Genomic DNA, 24690 nt, shown 5'->3' with positions numbered 1-24690 from the left:
CTCAACTGATACCAAAAGACTGAGATTATTCCCTGCACATTCTCAGATCACAATGCTTTGAATCTGGAGCTCAATCACAAGGAAAAGTTCAGAAGGAAATCAAACATCTGGAAGCTAAAGACCACCTTGCTTAAGAATGCTTGGATCAACAAGGAGATCAAAGAAGAACTGAAACAATTCATGGAAACCAATGAGAATGAAGATACTTTGATCCAAAACCTATGAGATACAGCAAAGGCGGTCCTAAGAGGGTAATACATAGCTATCCAAGCATCCCTCAAAAAAACTGTAAAATCCTTGGGGCGCCTGGGTGGCTCAGTGGGTTAAGCCGCTGCCTTCGGCTCAGGTCATGATCTCAGAATCCTGGGATCGAGTCCCGCATCGGGCTCTCTGCTCGGCAGGGAGCCTGCTTCCCTCTCTCTCTCTCTCTGCCTGCCTCTCCATCTACTTGTGATTTCTCTCTGTCAAATAAATAAATAAAATCTTAAAAAAAAAAATTGTAAAATCCAGAATACACCAGCTGTCTTTACACTTTATTTATTTTTTTTAAAGATTTTATTTATTTATTTGACAGAGAGAGATCACAAGTAGGCAGAGAGGCAGGCAGAGAGAGAGGAGGAAGCAGGCTCCCTGCTGAGCAGAGAGCCCGATGTGGGACTCGATCCCAGGACCCTGAGATCATGACCTGAGCCGAAGGCAGCAGCTTAACCCACTGAGCCACCCAGGTGCTCTGTCTTTACACTTTAAAGAACTGGAGAATCAACAACAAATCAAACCAACTCCACACATAAGAAGGGAAATCATCAAGATTAGACCTGAGATCAATGAGGTAGAAACCAGAGATACAGTAGAATGTACCAATGAAACTAGAAGCTGAATTTTTGAAAGAATCAATAAGATCGATAAACCATTGGCCACACTAATCCAAAAGAGAAGAGAGAAAGCTCAAATACATAAAATTATGAATGAAAAGGGAGAGATCGCTACGAACACCAAGGAAGTAGAAACAATCATCAGAAGTTATTATCAACAGTTATATGCCAATAAGCTAAGCAACCTAGATGAAATGGATGCATTCCTGGAAAATTATAAACTCCCAAAATTGAACCAGGAAAAAATTGACAACCTGAATAGATCGATATCTAGTAACGAGATTGAAGTGGTGATTAAAAACCTCCCAAAAAACAAGATCCCAGGACCTGATGGATTCCCTGGGGAATTCTACCAAACTTCTTTCAAAGAATAAATAACACCTATTCTCCTGAAGCTGTTTCAAAAAATTGAAGCAGAAGGAAAACTTCCTGACTCTTTCTATGAAGCCAGCATTACACTATTCTTATTTTTATCAACATGGGTTAGTTTTGTATGTTTTTGAAAATAATATAAATGATACATATTCTGTGGTCCTATTTATATGAGTTGGGTTGCTGGAACATAGGGTCAGGATATTTTTAATGCTTGAGAAAAGACCCTGCTTTCTATAGTGACTATAACATTTTACACCCCTACTGTCAAGATATGAGAGAAACACGTTTTTTATCTTCACAACAATTTATATTTTTAGTCTTCTGAACTTAGCAGTTCAAGTTAGCATGTAGTAACATCTACTTGTAGTTTTGATCTACATATCTTTGATGAGGAATGGTAGCAAGAAACTTGTCAAATGTTTGCTACTTGGATGTCATCTTCTTTGTAGTGTTTTTTAAAACCTTTTGCTGAGAGGACTCTATTGTGCACTCTCTGTCCTTTTTAGTCCAACGTAGCTTTTGCTTTGCCAGAATTTTTCTCTTAAAAGCCTTGTGCATATCTAAGAAATAATTTTTGTGTATGCTTCATGCTCCAAAAGCCACATCTATAATTCTTTCTGAGACAGATGTTTTTCTGCTTTAAGTGTTCTTAGCTAATGTGGAAAAAACCTGCAAGATTCTTGGAGATTCTATTTTCCAGCCAAGATTCTACTAGGCACTGTCTCTGGTGTTTCTGAAGGCTTATCAAATGGACTTAGAGCCACGTCATTGATTTATTCCTTATTCTGAAGTTATTTATTTCATGAAGTTTTTTTTCTGTTTGTTTTTGCCAGTGGGAGAGACTGTCCTAGGACTTCCATATTTTCTGTAAAATCTTTTGAAAACTTATATAAGAATTTCTTCTTAGGATCTCTCTGTCTTCCTGTATTTTATCACACACAGGATTAAAATAATCATCTGGTGCCGTCAACGTTTTGTCTACAATATTCTTGAGCCATATCTTTAAGGAAATTTATACATTTTCCATATTCCATATTTATTCTGAAGACACTTCCCCAAACAAGTTACTATGATATGCGAGGCCCTTCTCTTTTCCATCCTTCAGTGTTTCTGAAGCAATGCATGAGTGACCAGTTAGATTGCTACCCACTAGAAACTATATAGGTTACACCTTTCTAAATCCTAATAATGAAAAAAAAAAAAAAACCTTTCTCTATGATTTTTTTTCTTCTTTACCTTTTTTCATTTATTAAACTTTAATAAAATGAGTTATTTTAGTTTGAAATTTTAAAAAAATAACAGTATCTCAATTTTAAAAATAAACTATCTCCATTTTACATGATGTAATAGTAAACAGTGTATCTCTTATATTTAGGTTAGCAAAGAAGGGATAACTAGGAAACAATGAGATTTCAATATTTTAGGCAAGCCTTAGAGGTCTTGATAGTATAACACAACCTGTGACTTACAGTCTTTTTTCCTTAATCATAAATTGCTGATATTGAAAGCAGAAGAAATCAATAGCTTGGAAAAAAGAGAGGGAGAGAAGAAATCCAAAAACATTTAAAGAGGTAACAGAGGAGGCAGGTGAGTTGTGTGGTAAGTTTGGTGTTTCACTGGCAGATTTAGTGGCTAAGTTGGAGGCAGCAGTACCAGTACAGGAAGAGATGTGAGGATGTTTTCTGATACATATTTCCCCTAGGCTACCCTGCTTATCAGTCCTTCTACTCCAGCCATGTCCCCAGGATTCAAGCTTGCCTGCTACTTTATACCATTCCAGAAGTTTTCTTCTCTCATCTATTTTAGGTCCTGAATCTGTATGTTATTTTGAATTTAATAATACTTCATAGTTCTACAATTAAGTTTGTTCTTATCCACAATGAAAAAATTTTAAAAATATCCCTGTGTAATAGCAGTACACTGCTTTTTTTTTTTAAACCTTTCTCTGAGAGTTCAGTGTAACTTGTTTTCAAGTAACATTTTTTTTTCACCAAGTATTTGTGTTTACTTTTGCCAAATACCTGAGTGTATATCTTTAAGTAACAAGTTAAAAGAAAATTCTCACACTGGTGTGTGGGAATATACAAAGAATATTATGACAAGCCCAACCTTTGTGAAGGACCCATTTATTTTCATCTACATTCTGAATCCAATTTGGATAACAGTTTTTTCTCGCTGTCTGCTTCTCCTAGATAGGCTTTCTTCTAATACTCTCTCTCTCTCTCTCTCTCTTTAATTTCTCAGAAACTGTGCACTGAGCATAGCCTCCAGGTAATATCCATCCCAGTTAGGGCACAAAGCCCAAATGACAGTACTTCCCAAATTTGTAGGATCTCTAGACAAGAGTATTCTGTAGATGTTCTTACAGTGGCCACTGGTTCATTGCTGGTTTACCATTCTGGAATAGAGCTGAAGCTTCATACTGGACCTCAAATGTGATTTATTTATCTTCTTTAAAATACTTAATTGGTTTTGGGGTATGTGGGTGGCTCTGTCATTAAGCTTCCAACTCTCGATTTGGCTCAGGTCATGATCTCAGGGTGAGGGAATTGAGCCCTGCATTGGACCTTATGCTCAGCAGGGAGTCTGCCTGGGATTCTGGGTCTTCTCCCTCTGCCCCTCACCCCCTAAAATAAATAAATAAATAAATAGATAGATAAATAAATAAATAAATAAATAAAACTTTTAAAAATATTTTTTTTAATGTGGTATTTTTTCTGGGTTCTATACTCTAGGAGGAAGTTAGCTAGGTGTAGAAGTGGAGGAAGTTCATTCTATGTGAATGAAACAGCCTGGAAATAGTTCTAAATTAAGACACCTGGCACTTAGAGAATTTGAAAGAAAGTCACTGTGATGTAACATTATGAAAGAAAAAGTATATTAGAGATCAATTCCAGAGGCAGGATAGGTTTTGACAGCCAATGAAGGATATGAACCTGTGTCTTAATGCCACAAAATAGTTTTAGCCAGGAAGGAAACATTGAGAATTGCATTTTAATGACACGACTCTGGGTGCTGGTAGAGAATGCATTCAATGGAGGAAAGAACTTATACAGTGCTTAAGTTAGAAAGCTGTTGCCTAGAGGAAACAAGAAACTTTGGTGTCTTGAATTAGGAAAGAATACTTAATATTATCATCAATACATATGGGATTCCCAATTTTGCATGCACTGCTTCTTCCTCAACACTCACAACCAAATCAGATTCAATTGATAATTAAAATAAGGATTATAAATTTACCAGAGGCAAATTTAAGGGTAGTTCATGTAAAGCACTTGGAAAGAAAAAGTTACATGATATAGTACCTAAAATCAAGAAATATGCTTCTACTTTTATTTATTGAGGTTTGAAAGGCAACTATACATATTAACGTTATTTCTTGGAGCTTTTGGTTTCAAGACTACCTTTTTAGTTCTACTGAAATTGTTCTTGCATTGATTCTTTCACTCTGGTATCTTAATATTCTCTTTATCATTTTATATTCACTCTACTGTCAAATTTAATTATTTATTATTACTTTTTTGTCTCATTGGATCAAGAGATTAAAATCATATCTTTCTCATTTGTTGTTCAGATTATTTCACTTATGGTTTGTACTGGTACCCCATTTAAAGATAGTATAAATTTATGAATGTCATTAACACTTCATATCTATTAAAATTATCCCTATTAGTATTCGCCATATTTTTAAATATTTATTTCTTCACTAACAAATATATATTGAATATCTATCAGAAAGTGCTTAGTGATTTCAAAAGTCTATTTTACTGTAGGTGAGTCATTGTCATTATGTATTTTAGCAGCAGTAAATGTGAATTAAAATATTTTATAATATTCTGCACAGGTTATGTTTCTGCACTGGTCACTCAAAGAGTGAAAGTGTATACTATATACAACCTGTTCAACTTCTGTTAGCACAGTATTTGAATGTTTTGTTAATTATATAGTACTCAAATCTAGAAGTTCTGTGTAGAGATAACATGTTGGAACTGTAATTTTCTCATGGCCCCTTGCATTTTCTGATTTCTCAGGGTATAAATAATAGGATTCAGTAAGGGTGTGATAACAGTGTAAAATACAGCAAGGACTTTATTGCCTGCAAAACTGTTGAATGGCCAGGCATAGATAAAGATACAAGGTCCAAAGAACAGAGTGACCACAATGATGTGTGCAGACAGTGTGGACAGAGCCTTGGAGAGCCCTCCGGATGATCTTTGTTGTACAGTGATCAGGATGACAGTGTAGGAGACAAGGAGGAGGATGAAACAGATGAATGAGAGCAGCCCACTGTCAGCAATGACAAAGAATTCCAGGGTGTATGTGTCTGTACAAGCAAGCTTAATCACAAGGGGAAGGTCACAAAATATATTGTCTATGACATTGGGGCCACAGAAAGGCAAGTTTACTGTTAGTACCATCTGGCTCATGGTGTGTACAAACCCAATTGTCCATGAAAATATTACAAATCCACTCAGCAGTCTCTGGTTCATGATTGTCCTGTAGTGCAGGGGTTTGCATATGGCTACATATCTGTCAAAGGCCATGGCTATCAAAAGAGTTGCCTCAGCACCCCCAAATAAGTGCATAAAGAACATCTGGGTCATGCAGCCCCATATGGAGATGGTCTTGTGTTCATTGAGTAAGTCTGTGATCATTCTCGGTGTTGTGACAGTGGAGAGGCACATATCCAGAAAAGAGAGGTTTCCAAGGAGGAAATACATGGGAGAATGAAGGTTGGAACTAATTGTCACTATGACCATAATGAGAATATTTCCCAACACAGTAGCACTGTAGATTAAGGAAAATGTTGCAAAGAAGAAAATCTGAAGTTCCCATTGTCCAGAAAATCCTAGTAAAATAAACTCAGTCACTACAGATCCATTTTTAAGATCCATTTACTTGATTCAAAAAGGTTCCAGAAGTTCTTTTATACAAAGAAAATAAAGGGTGCCTGGGTGGCTCTGCTTGTTAAGTGTCTGGCTCTTGATTTCACCTCAGGTCTTGATTGCAGTTCAGGTCTTGATCTCAAGGTCGTGAGTTTAATCCCTGTGTTAGGCTCCAATTAAGGGAAAAGAAAAAAAAAAAGAATGAGAAAAAATAAAGCCACAATTAACACTGATGTTTACCTATTTCTACTTGATAGTAGTTGGTGATGTGAGAATATATAATTTTATATTTTTACCTTTTTTAAATTTCCTGCTTTTTTGTATAAATGTCAAGGATTTTATTTTATTTATTTTTACTTTTAATAATTTTATTTTTGCACCACACTCAGTGCTCCATACAATATATTCTCTCCTTAATACCACCACCAGGCTTAGTCATCGCCCACCCACCTCCCTTCCAAAATCCTCAGTTTGTTTCCCAGAGTCCACAGCCTCTCATCATTTGTCTACTCCTTCAATTTCCCCCAATTCACTTTTCCTTTCCTTCTCCTAATGTCCTCCATGTTATTCCTTATGCTCCACAATTAAGTGCAACCATATGATATATAATTTCATCTCAGCATCACCATCTGTAATTTGAAATTATTTTATGGATCACATCACTTTGAAACAATATTCTTATAGATATGCAGCAATTAAAAAGTACTGATGGAGTAGAGGTTTGCTTTTCTATTGTTTTATTCAATCAAATGATTTCTTTTATCAATTGACCTTGACTATCACTAATTTGCTCTTAAGCTTTGCGCAGTGGCAGTATCGTAGCCAATGAGGTTTATCCGAGGCGCGATTATTGCTAATTGAAAACTAATTTGCTCACTTAGAAAAATTAGGTAAATAGATATTTGCCTCCTATTATCACAATTGCTATCACCTTTTGAGATCATGTTACAACAATATTTAAGGAATATAGAATTTGGAAGATTAGGAAATAGAATTGTCTTATGCTACTGAAGTCATTTATTGATCATTCAATAATTTCTAAAATAAAGAAAATGTACATGTGCATACACATACATACACACACACACAACATAGAGGCCAATTTGTCCAAGGAAGAAAGTCTTTTACTTCATTAAAAATAATTTGCTTTTTAGTTCCTGTTGTATAGTGTACTGAGAATGTCACAAAAATCGACTCATCTTTAGATCTTTATGAACTTCCTTTCTCAATTCCTGTATTACTATTGTTTACAGTGAGGAATGTATGCATTGTGTGTAAATAAATAATAATGAAGTAAATAATTAAATGATACAACCCTAATATAAATTTTACTTTGGTTTTAACATATTATACTAAAGAGTCTTTACTTGGTTTTTTAGACATTGTTCATAGGATCTAGAGTGATTAAAGGATCAATAACTATTAAGTGATTACTGTGTGTTGAATTCTGTCCTAAGTGTTTCACATACATTAATGCATTCAATGCTGATAACGATCATGAGAGGGGAATATTATTATCCTCATTTTGCATATAAGGAAACTATATTATAGAAGTCTTTAATGACACAGGAACACAGCTAACAAGGGTCAAAACTGTTATTCAAGCCTGGTCAGTCTGATCATGAATAGGGTCCATATTAATAAACATATTGCCTCCAAAATTAAATAAATATATATTTATGGTCAAGTTATCAAGTATTGATTGAATTCATATGTTCCATGTGAATTCCTTAGGAAATATGCTTCAACAGGTATATTGGAATCCTTCTATGTTACAGTTAATTACACTGTATTTTCTTTCTTTTTTTTTTTAAGATTTTATTTATTTATTTGACAGAGATCATAAGCAGACAGAGAGAGAGAGGGGAAGCAGGCTCCATCCAGGCTGAGCAGAGAGCCTGATGCTGGGCTTGATCCTAGGACCCTGGGATCATGACCCAAGTCAAAGGCAGAGGCTTTAACCCACTGAGCCACCCAGGTGCCCTTACACTGTATTTTCTTATACAGAATAAATCACTGCCCTGCTTCAAGAGACAATCTAGAGATACATAATTATCAGACAAAAAGTAGGAATAAACCAAATAAAAATATTTAAGTGAGTACATGTTGTATGTGACACACAGTAAGAATTTTAAAAGAATGGAGACCAATTCCAAGTGACACTTTCAGCTACAGCTTCAGGCTCACTTGTTATTGTCTTCAAAACACTTAAAAAATAAACATAATCCTCATGGTCAGTAAACAAAAGGGAGAAGTCTTAGAGCATATGTGAGGATTTATAGGCAGAAAATATTAAAACTATGAGTAGGAGGAGTGATATATTTAGAAAAGTGACTGAATGCAAATAAGAAAGTGCATAGGAAGTTCTCTTTTATCCAATAACCTGTATCTTTCTCCTTGTCTTTATTTCTACTCAGGCCCTTATCAAAATGTCCTACCACCATTATCCAGCCTTAATTCCTTCAATTACATTCCTATCTTAGATACTTTTTAAGAATTTTAAGAATTGGATAATGCAATTAATGAAAATTAAGATGAAAGTGATATTCTTGTCAATAAATGTCCAGGAGTAGAGAGAGTAGATATTGAATGATGACAGTGGGTCTGGAAGAGCACACAGAGGACAGCCACCAAGCACACCCTTTTCAAAGGTCTGTGTTTCATGATTATCAGGTGAGTGAGCAGGAATTTTGCTTTGGAGACCTTTGTGAAAGTAATTGTAATGATTTCATGCACTTTGGAGAAATGCAAGTCTTGATGATTCTTAGATGAATTGAATATGCCAACTATAATTTTGGGATGAATACATTTGCTACATAGAATTTCATGCCCCATGATATAAAGACAACAGAAAAACCTGGATATGAAATAAATACAGTTAAGCATAATGCAATTAGTATTAATAAATCCTACATTACAGCTTTATTTTGCCTTTTCATTTTAATTTAGAGGGAAAGCTGGCATTCATTTATGTCAATAGCTTTCCCAACATTTGTTTCTCTTATTCCTCTCCTTCCTTTCCCAAGCAAGTTTCTAAAACTGTTTCTTTAGTTCTCCACTTAATATACCTGTTCTTATATTATGAGTGAACAAAAGCAATATAAATGAAAGGAAAGAAATAATATAGTTTAGACAGAAATTCTATTAGTGAAGAAAATTGTCTTCCTCTTCAATAAGCAATTGCACATTTTATTATAATTACTTTTATTCCATTTATGATGTGCTTTTGAGGAAATTGAAGGACAAATAATTATATGTTAGATAGTTTCTTTACATCTTATTTAACAAATGAAAAGTGTAGGTCCACATAATTAAATAAATTTCCCATATCTTAGATGTAGGACCACCCTAAAGAAATGTGGTAGTAGGTGAGATGGTATATGTGTAATACTCTGACTAGGTACAGAAAGATGGCATGCACTGAATCTGAATCATCATCTAAATCCAAGATTACAATCCAGAGAATTCTCCATATAAATCCCCATTAAGAAAGGAACAAGCCAAGACTTGTTTTATTTAGTTGAATATGAGCATTTCTGCTCTTCCTTACATGTATATAATATATGTTACTTAATCTAAAAACAAGTGAGTCACTTAACTATAGCAAACTGAGGGTTACAAGAGGGGAGTGGGGTGGAGTTGGGTTAAATTGGTGATGAGGATTAAGGATTGCACTTGTCTTAATGAGTACCTGATGTTGTGTGGAAGTGTTGAATTGCTGAGACTTATATTACACTGTATGTTAACTAACTGGTATTTGAATAAAAACATTAAAGATATATAATTGAGTAAATACTTTCTCTTTCATTGTCAGCACTTTAAGACTTTAAGAAAAAAGAAAAATTGGGGCACCTGGGTGGCTCAGTGGGTTCAGGCCTCTGCCTTTGGCTCAGGTCATGGTCCCAGGGTCCTGGGATCGAGCCCTGCATCAGGCTTTCTGCTCAGTGGGGAGCCTGCTTCCTCCTCTCTCTCTGCCTGCCTCTCTGCCTATTTGTGATCTCTGTCTGTCAAATAAATAAATAAAATCTTAAAAAAAAAAGAAAAAAGAAAAATTTCAATTTTGACTTATTTCATGTTTCTCAAAATTTATGCATACTTATGGTAAAGTACTGAAGGATGTCAAAAACATTATACTAAGTAAAATAAGCAAGACTCATAGGCCACATGTATGATTTTATTTATGTGAAATATCTGGTGAACACAAAACTATAGAAGCAGAATGTGCATTAGAGTAACCTTGAGCTAGGGAGTAAGTGTAAGTGGGCAGAGTTATCTTTCTGTGGTGATGAAATGATTAATAGTAAGATTGTGGTGATGGATGCATAATTATGTGAATATAATAATCATTGAAATGTATATTTAAAGTTGGCAAATTTCAGAGTATATTAATTATATTCAATGAAACTCAAACTACTACTTTTTGTTTTATTAAGTTAAAATTATTGTTAATATGTTAGTTTCATTGTTTTAAACAGTTTTCTAGTACTATCCGGCTGCTTTTACTCAAATATATTTCACTATGAGATAGTCGACATACTGCATATCTGATCCAATTTAGGTTTAAATTTATTTTTTTAAGATTTTATTGATTTATTTGACAGAGAGAGTGAGCACAAGCAGGGGGAGTGGGAGGCAGAAAGAGAAGAAGTAAGGCCCCCCACAGAGCACAATCCCAGGACCCCAGGATCAGACCTGAGCCAAAGGCAGATGCTTAACTGACTGAGCTACCCAGGTGCCCCAATTTAAATTTTTTAATGTCCCCTCTATGATTTATATTTTTGATTATCTTATGTATTTGGAAGCTTGTCGTTTTTGTTAAAGAAGTTTGTTACTATTTTCCATACTATTTTAAGTACTCATAATTGAGATGCCTGAATTATTCACACTTTCGTTCATTCCCTTGAATATGAACATGTTGTAGGGACTTCTCCCTTTTAAAAAAAAAAATATTGATTGATTGATTGATTGATTGATGAGAGAGAGAGAGCCAGGGGTAGGGAGAGGTGGTAGAATCCAAAGCAGACTCCCATGTAGCACAGAGCCCAGTGTGGAGCTTAATGTGGGGCTCAGTCTCACAACCTGGAGATCCTGAGCTGAAATCAAGAGTTGAATGCTTAACTGACTTAGCCATCCAAGCACCCCAGGACTTCTCCCTATTTATTTCTTTAAGATTTTCATTTGTATTTGTGGTGTAATTGTCAGTTTTATACAGATAATTTTCTAGCTATCTAGTTCTGGTCATTAATTCTCCCTTGGCTACTCCTTCTTTAGCTCTCATTATGATGTGCTTATTTACATGTCCTGTCAGCACCTGAAATGAGTAAAAGAAAAAATTGAGTTTTTAGCTATTACATTGTTTTCAATGTAGCCTGAGTTAATAGGTTGCTCACAATTTGCTTTTCTTAACTTTTGTCATCATTTTTAATTACTAACCATCTACTGACAAGTTTTACTTGTCAGTATCATGTCAATATCATGTTGAGAGCATATATTTTTTTTTTAAGATTTTTTGTATTTATTTATTTGACAGAGATCACAAGTAGGCAGAAAGGCAGGCAGAGAGAGAGGAAGGGAAGCAAGTTCCCTGCTGAGCAGAGAGCCCGATGTGGGGCTCGATCCCAGGACCCTGGGATCATGACCTGAGCCAAATGCAGAGGCTTTAACCCACTGAGCCACCCAGGTGCCCCGAGAACATATATTTAAATCTGTATAAAAATTCCTGGCTGTATGTTACTGTGAAATAGTAATGTGATCTCCCAGTGAGAGAGAATTTGATATCTCAAAAGCCACAACGTATTCCTCCCAGCCAACACAAAATTAATTAAAATACCATGTTCATTATATTAAACCTCTAATAAATTAGTTCTCTATGATGTTTCCACTTACCTGTTCTAAAGATACAATATGAAGAACAGTATGTTCGAGGGGATAATAAAAATTATAAATCAGCTTTTCACTGTCTGTGATACTGTGTATATGAATATATATACTATCTTCTACTTCTTTCATGAGGATGTGAATCACTTTGGACGCAGATGTGTTGGGGCTCTGGGAATCCATATTTCAGTGGGAGTTGTTAGGGCACTGAGGCTATTGCCCTAGCATGACCAGGAGAGAAGTTTACTCTTAATTTCTGGCCCTGCAACGTGCTGCGGTTCTCTCTGGACATTGGCTTGATCACACTGGGTGGGAGAGTGTTCACTGATTGTACTATAGGAATTCTAGACATCTTTGAATTAATGGGTGATTGTTTTCCATCGTATTACTTTAAGCTATCCTCTTACCTTGCTTCTGACTACGTTTGGTAATTTTTAAATTATTAATTATAATAATAATTATTATAGTTATTAATTATTATTATAAATAATTTCCAGGCTGAACATAACATCCTAAACATAAAAGTAGAACTCTATATGCTATAAATTAATTGACAGCATATATTATATACAACTTACATATATTCAGGAAGTAGAAAATTTAAAAGACAGTTAAATAAATTATGCTAAGTAATTTAAAATTTGAAATGATACATTGATGATACAACTGTTTTATGCTTATTTTAATTCAATAATTATGTGGTTTTTGAAGAATATCTATATGACACAAAATGGTTTCATATAAAATTAATCATAATTGATGATCTTGGTGTACTTTGTACACAGGCTTCAATGTTTGTTTCAGTAACTTGTCAACAAAGGTTTTTGTGAATAACTTTCGAATTGGTTGATATTGCTGTCACTTATATGCAAGTTCTTATTTAATTCCAGTCAAATTCACCACTTAACCTATGGCTTAATGTGGTTTTTGTCAAGACATCATGTTTATCATAGGAGTCATTACAGTTGATGACAGATGATTAGATATAGATGTTAAAATCATCCATACTTTTGTATAATGCAAAACTCCTTCTCATAAGACAAATCTGATTCTACCACAAATCATTTAATTTGAAATCATTAGAATGTTTTCTGTGAAATGAATGAAAACATTAGAATATTTTCTGTGTTCTTGATATTGTTGCTGATAAGAAATGCATTTTATTTATTGTCTTACTGCTTGTGTAAGTCATTTTTACAGTGGCTGAAAACAGAATTATTTTCTCAGTAGAATGTGGCTTTTATCCTTTTGCTATTAGTAAGAAACATTTAAGAATATGTTCAGTAAAAAATTGAAACCCTTAATTTATTAGCTGGTGAATATTAATACTGCAAAAAATGTATAGAGCTTTATGAATTTTATATTTACTTTTTAAATGTTTTGCTTATGATCACTAGTTAATATATCAAGGTACAGTATAGATTATCAGGTTCATTGTTAATAATAATGAAAGTAAATTCATATTGTAAAATAATGTTTGTCAATAATTTGGAATGTTTTTAGCCAGCTTATTGTCAGTTCTCACGACTTTTTGTTCTTTTACTTTGTGCTTAAGCTGACAGGTTCATATTATGCGTAAAATTGTCAACCCCATCATTTTATAATCATTTATGTGAGTTTTTATAACTAGAATTATCTTCAATGCAAAGCTTATTAACACAAATCTAATTAAGCTTCTTATAAAGTTTTGGAGAACAAATCAAATTCAAATAAAATAACATAATCCTTCAGTTTTCCCTTCTCCCAATTTTGGCACACCTAAGCTGTAATATATAGCAATGTGTTCAAAGCAAATAACTGCAAAGTGAACCGCTCTAAATCTCTCTGTCTTTTGGTTCACTCATACTTTTTCAGACAGACCAACTTAAATATCATAAGTAATGTGACCAGGTATTATACAGACTAATTTTGAGTACCAAAAATAATCTGAATATTAAATATTAATGAAGCTTACTTATCTTTTCAAGTTGAGACATATAAATAAATGTTCACATTTTTTCTGTATATTTGATAAATTGGCTAGAAACAGCTTAAAATGTATTCATCCTCCTTTGGGATGGTGGGTTTAAATAAATTGTAATGACTGTTTAATTAAATCTTCTCTTTTGGTTCAACAATGGATATTGACCCAATCAATACCCCTCCTGGTCTGTACTTCCCACAATTGCAGTTCTTTACTTCTTGAATGAATATTCACCCTCTATTACTGGTGAGGGTAAAATTCTGTGTTTCATCAAGTATTCCTTTCTTGTCCTCAAATGTTCAATATTCCCAAATGCATCACTGCATATCCTCTGGTGATAAGGATTGCATTTAGCATTCACTCTTCATTTAATTTCTTACTTTTGGCCAATTTATTGAGTGAACTTGCTTTCTGTTCTCTAATATCCTTCTACTCTCTAGTGTTAAATATACTGTCCTTTGATTTCCACTAAAGAAAATTCTGGAAACAAAATTTTGATTTTTTAACTTTAAAATTAAAGTTGTGTAAGTTCTTATAGTGCAGATATTGCTCTAAGATATAAGGAAACGCTTTACAACTAGTTCTCAAGTGGCTAGAGTGAGGCTTTGTAATAGGTACTGAACTCAGCAAGTCTCAAACTTTCTTGGGCCCATAATGTATGTCAGGAGCCTGTCCTAAAGGATCTCAGAATCTTATTATTCAATACTGACCCTAAATTGAAAATTTCTTCTAAAAGAGGCTATTTTTCCTCAAAAAGGCAACTTTGTCTTTAATGGTAGGCATTGATTGGCTGCACAGAGAATCAGGAAGAAAATTCTAGGCAGAAATAATTATATGTAGGGAGGTATGGAAGCATAGAATATTCTAACTTATTGAATGAAGAGAAAATAGCTCGTATGTTTGTAGTACGTGGTAACTTGGGTGATGAAGACGGGAGAGTTTTTTTTTTATTATTTTTTTTTTATTTTTTCAGTGTTCCAAGACGCATTGCTTATGTACCGCACCCAGTGCTCCAAGCAATAGATGCCCTCCTTAATACCCACCACCAGGCTCACCCATCCTCCCACCCCCCTTCCCTCTAAAACCCCCAGTTTGTTTCTCAGAGTCCCCAAAGAAGGGAGAGTTTTTGATGGGGACAGAAAGTTAGGTTAGAATAAGAACTTTGAAGGGTCTTAAATATCTAAGTAGTTTAGAATATATTCTATAATTAGTGGGGAGTACTTGAAATGGTAGACTGAAAGAATTGAGTTTTCACAGGCTGATGGTAGTAGTGCTGTGAAGTAATTACTGTGTTATTTTAATAATCTACATAAAAAATGATGAAAGTGTGACCTAAGGCCTTGGAGGGTAATGGAGAAGAGGATCTGATTAAATTACCTGGTAGAGGGGCACCTGAGTGGCTCAGTGGGTTAAAACCTAAGCCTTTGGCTTAGGTCATGATCCCAGGGTTTGGATCAAGCCCCTGCATAGGGCTCTCTGCTCAGTGGGGAGCCTACTTTCCCCTCTCTCTCTGGCAGAAAGAGAGGGGGAAGCAGGCTCCCTGCTTGTGATCTCTGTCTGTCAAATAAATAAATAAAATCTTTAAAAAATAAATAAATAAATAATCTGGTAGAATCATGAAAATTTGTTAACAGATTGTACAGAAATGATGACACATTGAACAGAGTAAGTGGTGAGTTCCATAATACTGTTTGCAGATGCTCTATATCAGAATCAGATAAGGTAGGAACTTTTGGACTGGCAGAGTGATGAGCCTAGTGTACTTTCTCTCCCAACAAAACAAACACTTCATTCGTGAATCTTTCAGAGAAAGAAAAAGTACAGTCTTTAGAAATTGGCCAAACCATATAGAAAATAGAGAAGTGGTCCTTTAAGAAAATCTACTAAATCTTAAGAATAGTAGTCTAGCATTTAAGCCTCCCCCGACCCCATGTCTCCTTTCAGAGCTCCATATTGTAGAAGCTCATTTCTGCTGTACTCTGGTTACCCTGCTGTGCAGGTATGGTGAAGAAAATAGGGATTCTCTCTCTGCACAAATCAGGCTAGCATTTTGTTCTTAGGTTTTACCCTGGAATGGTAAGGACTTAAGTGTTGAAGAGGTTGTACTACAGGTGAGTACCAAGGAAACAGTGAGGTTATCTTTCTCCATTCCACATCTATTTATGTAACAGAGATTCCACCTATATAAGGTATTTAAAGCAGTCAAACTCATGGAAACAGAAAGTAATATGGTAGTGGCCAGAGCCTAGACAGAGGAGTAAATGGGGAGTTGCTGTTCAATGAGTATATAGTTTCAGCTATGCAAGATCAAATTCTGGAATTTCTGCTATAAAACAGTGCCCCTAAAGGTAACAGTACTACATCCTGCACTTAAAAATTTGTAAGAGGGTGGTTCTCATACTAAATAATCTTAGCACAGGGGACCTGGGGGCTCAGTTGGTTAAATGTCTGCCTTTGGCTCAGGTCATGATCCAAGGATCCTGGGATCCATTCCCACATTAGGCTCCCTGCTTAGCCAGGAGTCTGCTTCTCTCTCTCCCTCTGCCCCTCCCCTCTTCTCATGTGCAGTTTCTCTCTCTCAAATAAATAAATAAATAAAATCATTAAAAAAATAAATGAAATATAAAAATAGCAATCATTTTAAAATGTTTTTTTTTTAAACACAGCAATAAATAACAACAACTGTATTCTATACATAGCAGGCTAAGAACACCAAGACCCCCCCCCCCTTAGCATCCCTTTCCTCCAGCTTAGAATTGAAGTGCATGTCAGAAGGGGAAAGTTGAGATGACCAAGACTTTTGCTTCCCTAGTGCCCACTAACACAGGAGGATGTCACTTAGGGAGAAATGGGCTGTGTCCCTGCCCTCAACTCCTGTGAAATGGTATTCAGGCTCTGCACAGAAGGACAGGCATACCATAAGGATGAAAAACTCCATAGCTCTATCTAAGCTTTATCTCTGAAAAATGAGCAACACCAAACCAAGAGCAACTTCTAGGAAGCCAACCTTAAAAAAAAAAAAAAAAAAAGTCACACAAACTCCTGTTAGTCAGGAAGACAGCGTGAGTGCTGAAGTCTGTGCATCTCTCAGGAAACACTAGAGTCAGAGCATCCAGCTATTAGTCCCTCAATAAATGGGCAAAAATGTAAACTCTAAACTGTGATAGTTGCCTCTAAGCCACACAACATGTCTGCTAGTTAAGGGTAAAATTCTACCTGGCCTAGGAGACTTAAGCAAAACCACCAAACAGTAAGTGGTTTATGATGTCCCAAAGGTAACTAAGCTGGTGATTAAAAACATGGAGCACTGGATGTGATGCATAAACAATGAATTTTGGAAAACTGAAAATAAATTAAATTAAATAATAAAAAATAAAACCTTAAACACAAGGAAAAAATCTGAGCAGAGACATCATAGGATACACACTGCAGGGACAATACGCTTCAGAGTTGATTCAGCCAAGGAACTAAAAGGCAACCAATCAAACAATTCCACTAATATCAATATTGGAGAGGAGAGGGATCAGTAATCAGAGTTGCTACATACATTATTAAAAATGTCTAGTTTTGGGGTGCCTGGGTGGCTTAGTCAGTTAAGCATCTGTCTTCAGCTGAGGTCATGATTCCAGAGTTCTGGGATTGAGCACCCTGCTCAGTGGGGAGTTTGCTTTTCCCTTTCCCTCTGCTGCTCCCCCAGCTCATGCATTTTCTCTCTTTCTGTCCCTCTCTCAAAAATAAATAAAACACTTTAAAAATAAATTAAATAATGTCCAGTTTTTTTTTAATTTCATTTATTTATTTTGACAAAAAGATCACAAGTAGGCAGAGAGGCAGGCAGAGAGAGGGAAGCAGGCTCCCTGCTGAGCAGAGAGCCTGATGTGGAGCCAGATCCCAGGACCCTGAGACTATGACCCAAGCTGAAGGCAGAGGCTTTAACCCACTGAGCCACCCAGATGCCCCCAAAAATGTCCAGTTTTAACCAAAACTGATCAGACATATGAAGAAGCACACAATTATGTCCACTACATGAAATAAAAGCTTATCAGAAACTGCTTTTGTGGGGATTCCAATGTGCACTTAGCAGAAAAACAAACTTCAGAGTAACTATTATAAATATATCCTGAGAACTAAAGGAAAGCATGTCCAGAGAAGTAGAGGAAGGATGACAATATCTCACAAAGTAGAGGGTATCAAAACAGGTAGAAATTATTGTTTTTTTAAAGTGGAGATTCTGGGGCGCCTGGGTGGCTCAGTGGGTTAAAGCCTCTGCCTTCGGCTCAGGTCATGATCCCAAGGTCCTGGGATCAAGCCCCGCATCGGGCTGTCCGCTCCGCGGAGAGCCTGCTTCCTCCTCTCTCTCTTTCTGCCGGCCTCTCTGCCTACTTGTGATCTCTGTCTGTCAAATAAATAAATAAAATCTTTAAAAAAAAATAAAAAAGAAAACATTTAAAGTGGAGATTCTGAAGTTGAAAAGTACAATAATTCACTCAAAGGTAGAAGTCACTAGAGGAGCTCACCATTTGATATGAGCAGTCAGAAGGACAAACCAGGGAACTTGAAGATACATCTGTAGCAATTATGCAATCTTTTTTTTTTTTTGAAAGTTTTTTTTTAATTTTTTGTTTTTTATTTTTTTATAAACATATAATATATTTTTATCCTCTGGGGTACAAGTCTGTGAATCGCCAGGTTTACACACTTCACAGCACTCACCCATAGCACATACACTCCCCAATGTCCGTAACCCCAGCAATTATACAATCTTAAGAACAGTTGTAAAACAGAAAATGAGAAAAAGTGAATAGAGTCTCAGAAGAATTACAGCACCATTAACTGCACCAGTATATATGTAATAGGATAGTATATATGTAATAGTAAATTTTGGCTTCTAGATCGGACCATTAATCTGATCAAGATCTTATTAATTCAAATAGGGAGTGCAGGAAAAATAACAGGTTTAGGAAGTTAGGTAACTTACTTAGTTTTTACATGTTGGGCTTGAAATGTCTTCAAGATAACCAGGGAATGGTTCAGTAAAAAGTTGAAAATAAAAATTTACAGCTAAGAAATGAGGAACAGAAAGGAGAAAATGATATTACTGAGGGTAAGTATAAAAAACTTCTACCTTGAAGGCTGGGTGAGCAAAAGACATTACCCAGAACCCATAAATGTTGCCAGATCAGTGTCATCATTAGTGATGCTAAAACCTTTATCCTATTACTGAGTAAGAAGATAAGAGCTCATGCACTTGTTGAAATTTGGATCCTTCACTTTCTGATGCTGTTGAGTCCCCCAAAATAATTCTGAAGTCCACAGCTGCCCAAACTACTGCTACCTGATCCCAAAGCAAAGGAATGTAAAGCTTCCTTTTTCTTGCCCTCCAATATCATATTAATGTCTCTCACTGATAGAACCTGATAGAAATAAGTTTGCAAGGGAGTTCAGGAAGTGTAATTTTCAGGCTTATAGCTATCTCCTATACAGAGAGGACTATAGAAGAGCTAATAAGGGGCTGATAGTCAAAAGAAAAACATCCAGAATCATCTTTCCATTTGGTTGCTCAGCATCCATGCACATCATTCCACTTTTATTTAAACTTCCAATCAATGACAGTTACTTCAACCTAAAGATTCACTTATCCTACATACAAATTAAGACATTATCCCATTTTTCTCCAATAATAAAGCTAAATATTCTCATAACTTACTATATCCATCTCAATGGAGTGTTGGGATCTCCTCTAGTTTAGTCATAATCTCACAGGAATATTCTGTAACCTAGAGACTAAATGGTAAAATTAATCACCAACATCTTGGCGAGGAAAAATTTTAAAAAAGGAATTTAATAAATACAATAAATACACAATTGTTATAATACACAACTCAGGAGGAACATATTTTAGTTACTGTAATCATCATTTTCCTACTAATGGGTCCTGAGACTCAGTTGTCCTTTGTTATTTTCTTTTACTTCCAATTGCTTTCTTCTTTTGTCTTCATCTAATATCTCCAATAATGAGGATTATTTACTTGGTGGAGTGAATTAAATTTAAAATTTTATTTGCTCATGCCCTTCTCATTTACTTTTTTATTGAAATACAATAAACATATTATATTAGTTTCATATGTACAATATATTGATTCAGCAGTTCTATACATTACTCAGTGCATGTAGTCACCCCTAGTCACCATTAATGTTATCCCTCTGCACTGTTTTTGGGAATGTAAATTGATGAAGCCACTGTGGAAAACATTTTCATTTGCTTTTATTACTTGATATGCAAATATTATGAGGCACCACAGAGAATCACTTGAATTTCATACATGATTTTCCTACCTCACTGAGTAACACTAATGCTAGTATACCTTGATAATTGGAATTAGTCTTCTGAGTTGGCTTAATAAGTTCTATGAAATCAGAGATATAAAGAGACTGAAATGGCTGGTGACTTTGATGTTCAGGTCAATTTATTTTCTTGTTGGAAAGAGTTATTTATTGAAAGCATGTAAAAGAGGGGATGGGACACAAAGTTATGAATGTTATTAAATTTTTAATATAAAATCAATCTATTATAAAAGTATAGAATTTGAAGTTAGAGGGAGGATCTGATTCCCAGTCTAGTACTTACAGTAGCAAGTTCATTAAATGAAAGAATTCTCAGTTTTCTACTGAGAATATATTAATAATGTGCTCTATTTTCATTGCTGTAAAGTTAAGAGAAAACACATGCAAAGTGCCTAACCCATGATAAGAACTCAATAAATACTTATTTAGAATCTCATTTATTTTATAAAAAACTGAAAATTACAACATATAAGAATAGGATTATATTGAATAGTTTTGTATTTGGATGCATGATTCAGGATATTTTATTGCAAATATATACTTGTGTAGGGAAGGATTACCATTTCCCAAAAATGTGACTTATGGTTGATACAAAATTAAATACCTCCTATCTTTGGATGATGATGGTAATGACAACAATGATGATAATGACTTTGATGATTGTAATGTTTCAGTTAAAAGGTTGATCCGGAACTCACTTGTTTGGTCTTTATTTTTCTTATTGCTTTCCTCATGTCTTTATTCCTGAATGTGTAGATGATTGGATTTAAAAGGGGAGTGAAAATTGTGTAAAACACAGAAAGGATCTTATCTATGGACACCCTGTTGAACGGCCATATATAGATAAAGATGCAAGGACCAAAGAACAGTACCACCACTGTAATGTGGGCTGAAAGAGTAGATAAAGCCTTGGAAGACCTGTTGGAGGAGCGATGCCGGACAGTAATCAGAATGATGCTATAGGAGATGAACAGAAAGATGAAACAGAACAAAGAAAGTAGTCCACTAAATGCAATGACTAATAATTCCAAGATATAAGTGTCAGTACAAGCAAGTCTGATGACCTGAGGCAGATCACAAAAAAAACTATCCACAACATTGGGGCCACAGAATGGTAAAGTCACTGTGAACACCATTTGGCTCATAGTGTGCACAAAACCAGTGGTCCAGGACAGAAGTGCAAGTCCTATGCAAACACGGTGGCTCATGATAGTTTTGTAATGGAGGGGTTTGCAAATGGCAATGAATCTATCAATTGCCATGGCTACAAGCAACATCATCTCACTTCCACCTAAAAGGTGAAGGAAGAACATCTGGGCCATGCAGCCTTCATAGGAGATAGCCTTATATTCACTAATTAGGTCACAGATCATTTTAGGAGTAGCAAAGGAGGCCAGGGACATATCAATGAAGGAGAGGTTGGCCAGTAAGAAGTACATGGGAGAGTGTAAGTGAGGATCCAGTTTTACCACAAAGATAATGATGAGGTTGCCTAATACAATGGCTATGTAGATAATGGAAAAAAACAAGAAAAAGCAAATCTGTAACTCACGAAACTCTACGAGGCCCAACAAAATAAACTCAGACACCATGGAGTGATTTTGTTTCTCCATTTGTTCGGCTGTTGGCATATGTTACCTAAAACAAAATCAAAATAGATTAAAATCAGTGAATTAAAGTTGAGAGATGAAATATATATACACTTAACTTTGCTCCCTAAAATCCACTGAAATGTGCAAAAAGAATCAAAAGTTTTGAACAACATTGAATCCAAAATTTAAGAAAAAAAGAATAGACAGAATGTCTTAGCAAAGCTTATGAGGAATTTCTGCCATAAACTCAGACATTTGAAGAAAATTATAGTTGGCATTACTTAGCTCATATTTGCACTAATCTTGAGAAGAGTGAGTATCTGAGTTGGTGAAATAATTTAGAAGTTCTTCGCCACCTTTTTCAAGGATAAGGTATAGATTTGTTGGTCATCCATGGGCAAAGAAGAGGAGGACCCTTCCATTTTGAAATCTATTTCTGCCTATCAGTGAAGATGATGCCAAAGTGATTTTCTAACTGAAAAATAGGATCAAGAAAAATGAAAGTAGATGGAATATAAAATATGGCAAGTCTCAGAGTCAATTCTGTAGTGGCTGCTGAAAATCAGATGAGCAGTCATAATAAACACTGAATTTTGGACAGTTGAATCTAGGGTTGGCCAAATTGAAGTGGCTTCTCATTTTCTTTTTCCATAAGGTGGATAAAAGACTCAGATGTCTGGGTCTTCTCCCATGGGCTCTGACTTTACCTCTAAGCCTATATGAAGTTAGTAGATAGGAAGGTACAGTGCTCAGATATAGCATAAATGGATGCTTGCCACTAGCTTCCTACTGCCTCGCTTAAGTTACATTCTTTGTCAAGAATGGATCCTAATGGATATGGTATAGCATCCATATTATTTGTAAGAGAGTATGATTGTAAAGTTCTGATAAACAAAGGAGGATCTGTAGGGAACAGATCCATGCACTTCTAGATGACTAAGGCAGACCCATGTGGAATGACATCCATTTAAGCATGAGTGATGCCAGCCAGAAATTTTGAAGTAAAGTATCGAGGAAGATAAGACAGATATCCACGAAGAGATAGTAGTAGCAAAACAAATTTTTTGAGACTTAAAAAAAAGTGATATCTGAAAAAAATGAAGAATTGGAAAAAAAAAACACAAAAGAGTTTATATCTGAAGACTTCATTCATAGAAATAGATATAATATAGTTTTAAAATATTTTGAAATGTAAGAATTTGGAAAAGTATAATAATAAAATAACTGAGATATTCATACCATTATTTAGAGTAAATAAATATTTGTATTTTCATCATTTTGCTTCACAGATTTAAATAAAACAAAAACTACTGGAATAGTGTATTTCACTTAACATCTTATTATTTTGGGTGTGGCTTGTAAAAATGAATATATGATATCTTATCATAACAAAATTCTGAGAAAGAAATTATTTTTACTGAAGAATTGCTATTCTAAAAATGGTGCAACGATCAGTTTGTTTTCTGTATTTGTAGGTTGGATTCTGCTTTTTGTTTCTTTATTCATTTGATTTGTTGTTGTTTTGATTTGTTTTTTAGATTCCACATATAAAAGAACACACTAATGGTTGCCAGAAGGGATAGGGGTGGGAGGATGAGCAAAATGGGTAAAGGTGAGAGACACAGGATTCCAGTTTTGGAATGAATAAGACATGGGAGAACAAAAAGTAAAATTCAGGGCCTATAGTCAATGGTATTGTAATAGGGTTGAATGGTGAAAGATGGTAGCTACACTTGAGCTGAGCAGAGTATGACATATAGATTTGTGGAATCACTGTGTTGAATACCTGAAACTAATATACTGTCATGTTTCAAGGATACTCCAATTAAAAAAAAGAAAGTGCACTTTTTTTTTTTACTTTGCATAATACTAACTCCCTCGATGTCATTGCAAATGGCAATATTTCATTCTTTTTGAGGGCTGCGTAATATTTCATTGCATACATACACCATTTCCTCTTTATCTCTTCATCAGTCAGTGGACATTTGGGCTCTCCATAATTGGTTTATGTTGATAATGCTGGTATAAACATTGGGGTGCATGTACACCCTTGAATTCAAATTTTTGTATCCTTTGGGTAAATACCTTGTAGTACAATCACTGGATCCTATCGTAGGTCTATCTTTAACCTTTTGAGGATCTTCCATACCATTTTCCACAGTGGCTGCACCAGCTTGCATTCCTACCAACAATGTAGGTAGGTAGAAATGTAGCCAATTTCAATTTTCTCCACATCACTCATCTTTAGGGAAATACATATCAAAACTACAATGAGATATCTCCTCACACCTGCCAGAATGGCTAAAATTAACAACATGAGAAACAAAAAATTGTGGCATGCCATTATATTTTGATTTCACTTTGCAACATTTTTAAAAAGAACCCTCAATTCTGTGATTTATAGTATAAGTTTTCACAGGGAAATGGCCAAATACTTATTGTACTATTAGCTTTAATAAGTAATATTTGGAAATCTCCTCCAAAGCCTGTCATTAATAGAATGATTTAAAATGGAAATCTATATGTGCTTATATGGAAAAATGTGTAAGATATGTTATTAAATTTTAAAATGTCATTATATTAAATATTTTAAATAGATTATTATCACATTTTATGAAAAATTATGCACCCATATACAAATTCCAGAGAAATCTCAGAGAAATATAGATTCATTGAAGTATCAAGAGTGCTTACCTCTGGTCTATTAGATTTTAGTGTTAATGCAGAGTCTAATTTTTATAAGTCAGGTTCTGTAAAATTTAATGAAGTTGAATTATATC

General features: G+C 35.0%; 2 protein-coding genes and 1 pseudogene across 2 annotated transcripts; 1 reads left to right on the top strand and 2 right to left on the bottom strand.

The window, feature by feature from the left end:
• Positions 1-5203: 5203 nt before the first annotated feature.
• LOC131998645 (olfactory receptor 4L1-like) lies at positions 5204-6145 on the bottom strand. The gene has a single exon (XM_059371134.1). The coding sequence runs from the start codon at positions 6140-6142 to the stop codon at positions 5204-5206; it is 939 nt and encodes a 312-aa protein (XP_059227117.1). The 5' UTR covers positions 6143-6145.
• Positions 6146-6929: 784 nt separating this feature from the next.
• LOC132000359 (U4 spliceosomal RNA) lies at positions 6930-7037 on the top strand (annotated as a pseudogene).
• A 13955-nt stretch (positions 7038-20992) lies between these two features.
• On the bottom strand, positions 20993-21931 carry LOC131998644 (olfactory receptor 4K13-like). The gene has a single exon (XM_059371133.1). It carries the CDS (start codon positions 21929-21931, stop codon positions 20993-20995), a length of 939 nt encoding a protein of 312 aa, XP_059227116.1.
• Between the last annotated feature and the right edge of the window lie 2759 nt (positions 21932-24690).

The sequence above is a fragment of the Mustela nigripes genome, chromosome 13 (assembly GCF_022355385.1).
Source record: "Mustela nigripes isolate SB6536 chromosome 13, MUSNIG.SB6536, whole genome shotgun sequence".
NCBI classification, from domain to species: domain Eukaryota; kingdom Metazoa; phylum Chordata; class Mammalia; order Carnivora; family Mustelidae; genus Mustela; species Mustela nigripes.
This window is presented reverse-complemented; position numbering and strand designations above follow the sequence as displayed.

What these genes read in the sequence shown, in the direction of transcription:
- LOC131998645 (XM_059371134.1), bottom strand. Translation starts at nt 6,142, where the DNA reads ATGGATCTTAAAAATGGATCTGTAGTGACTGAGTTTATTTTACTAGGA.
- LOC131998644 (XM_059371133.1), bottom strand. Translation starts at nt 21,931, where the DNA reads ATGGAGAAACAAAATCACTCCATGGTGTCTGAGTTTATTTTGTTGGGC.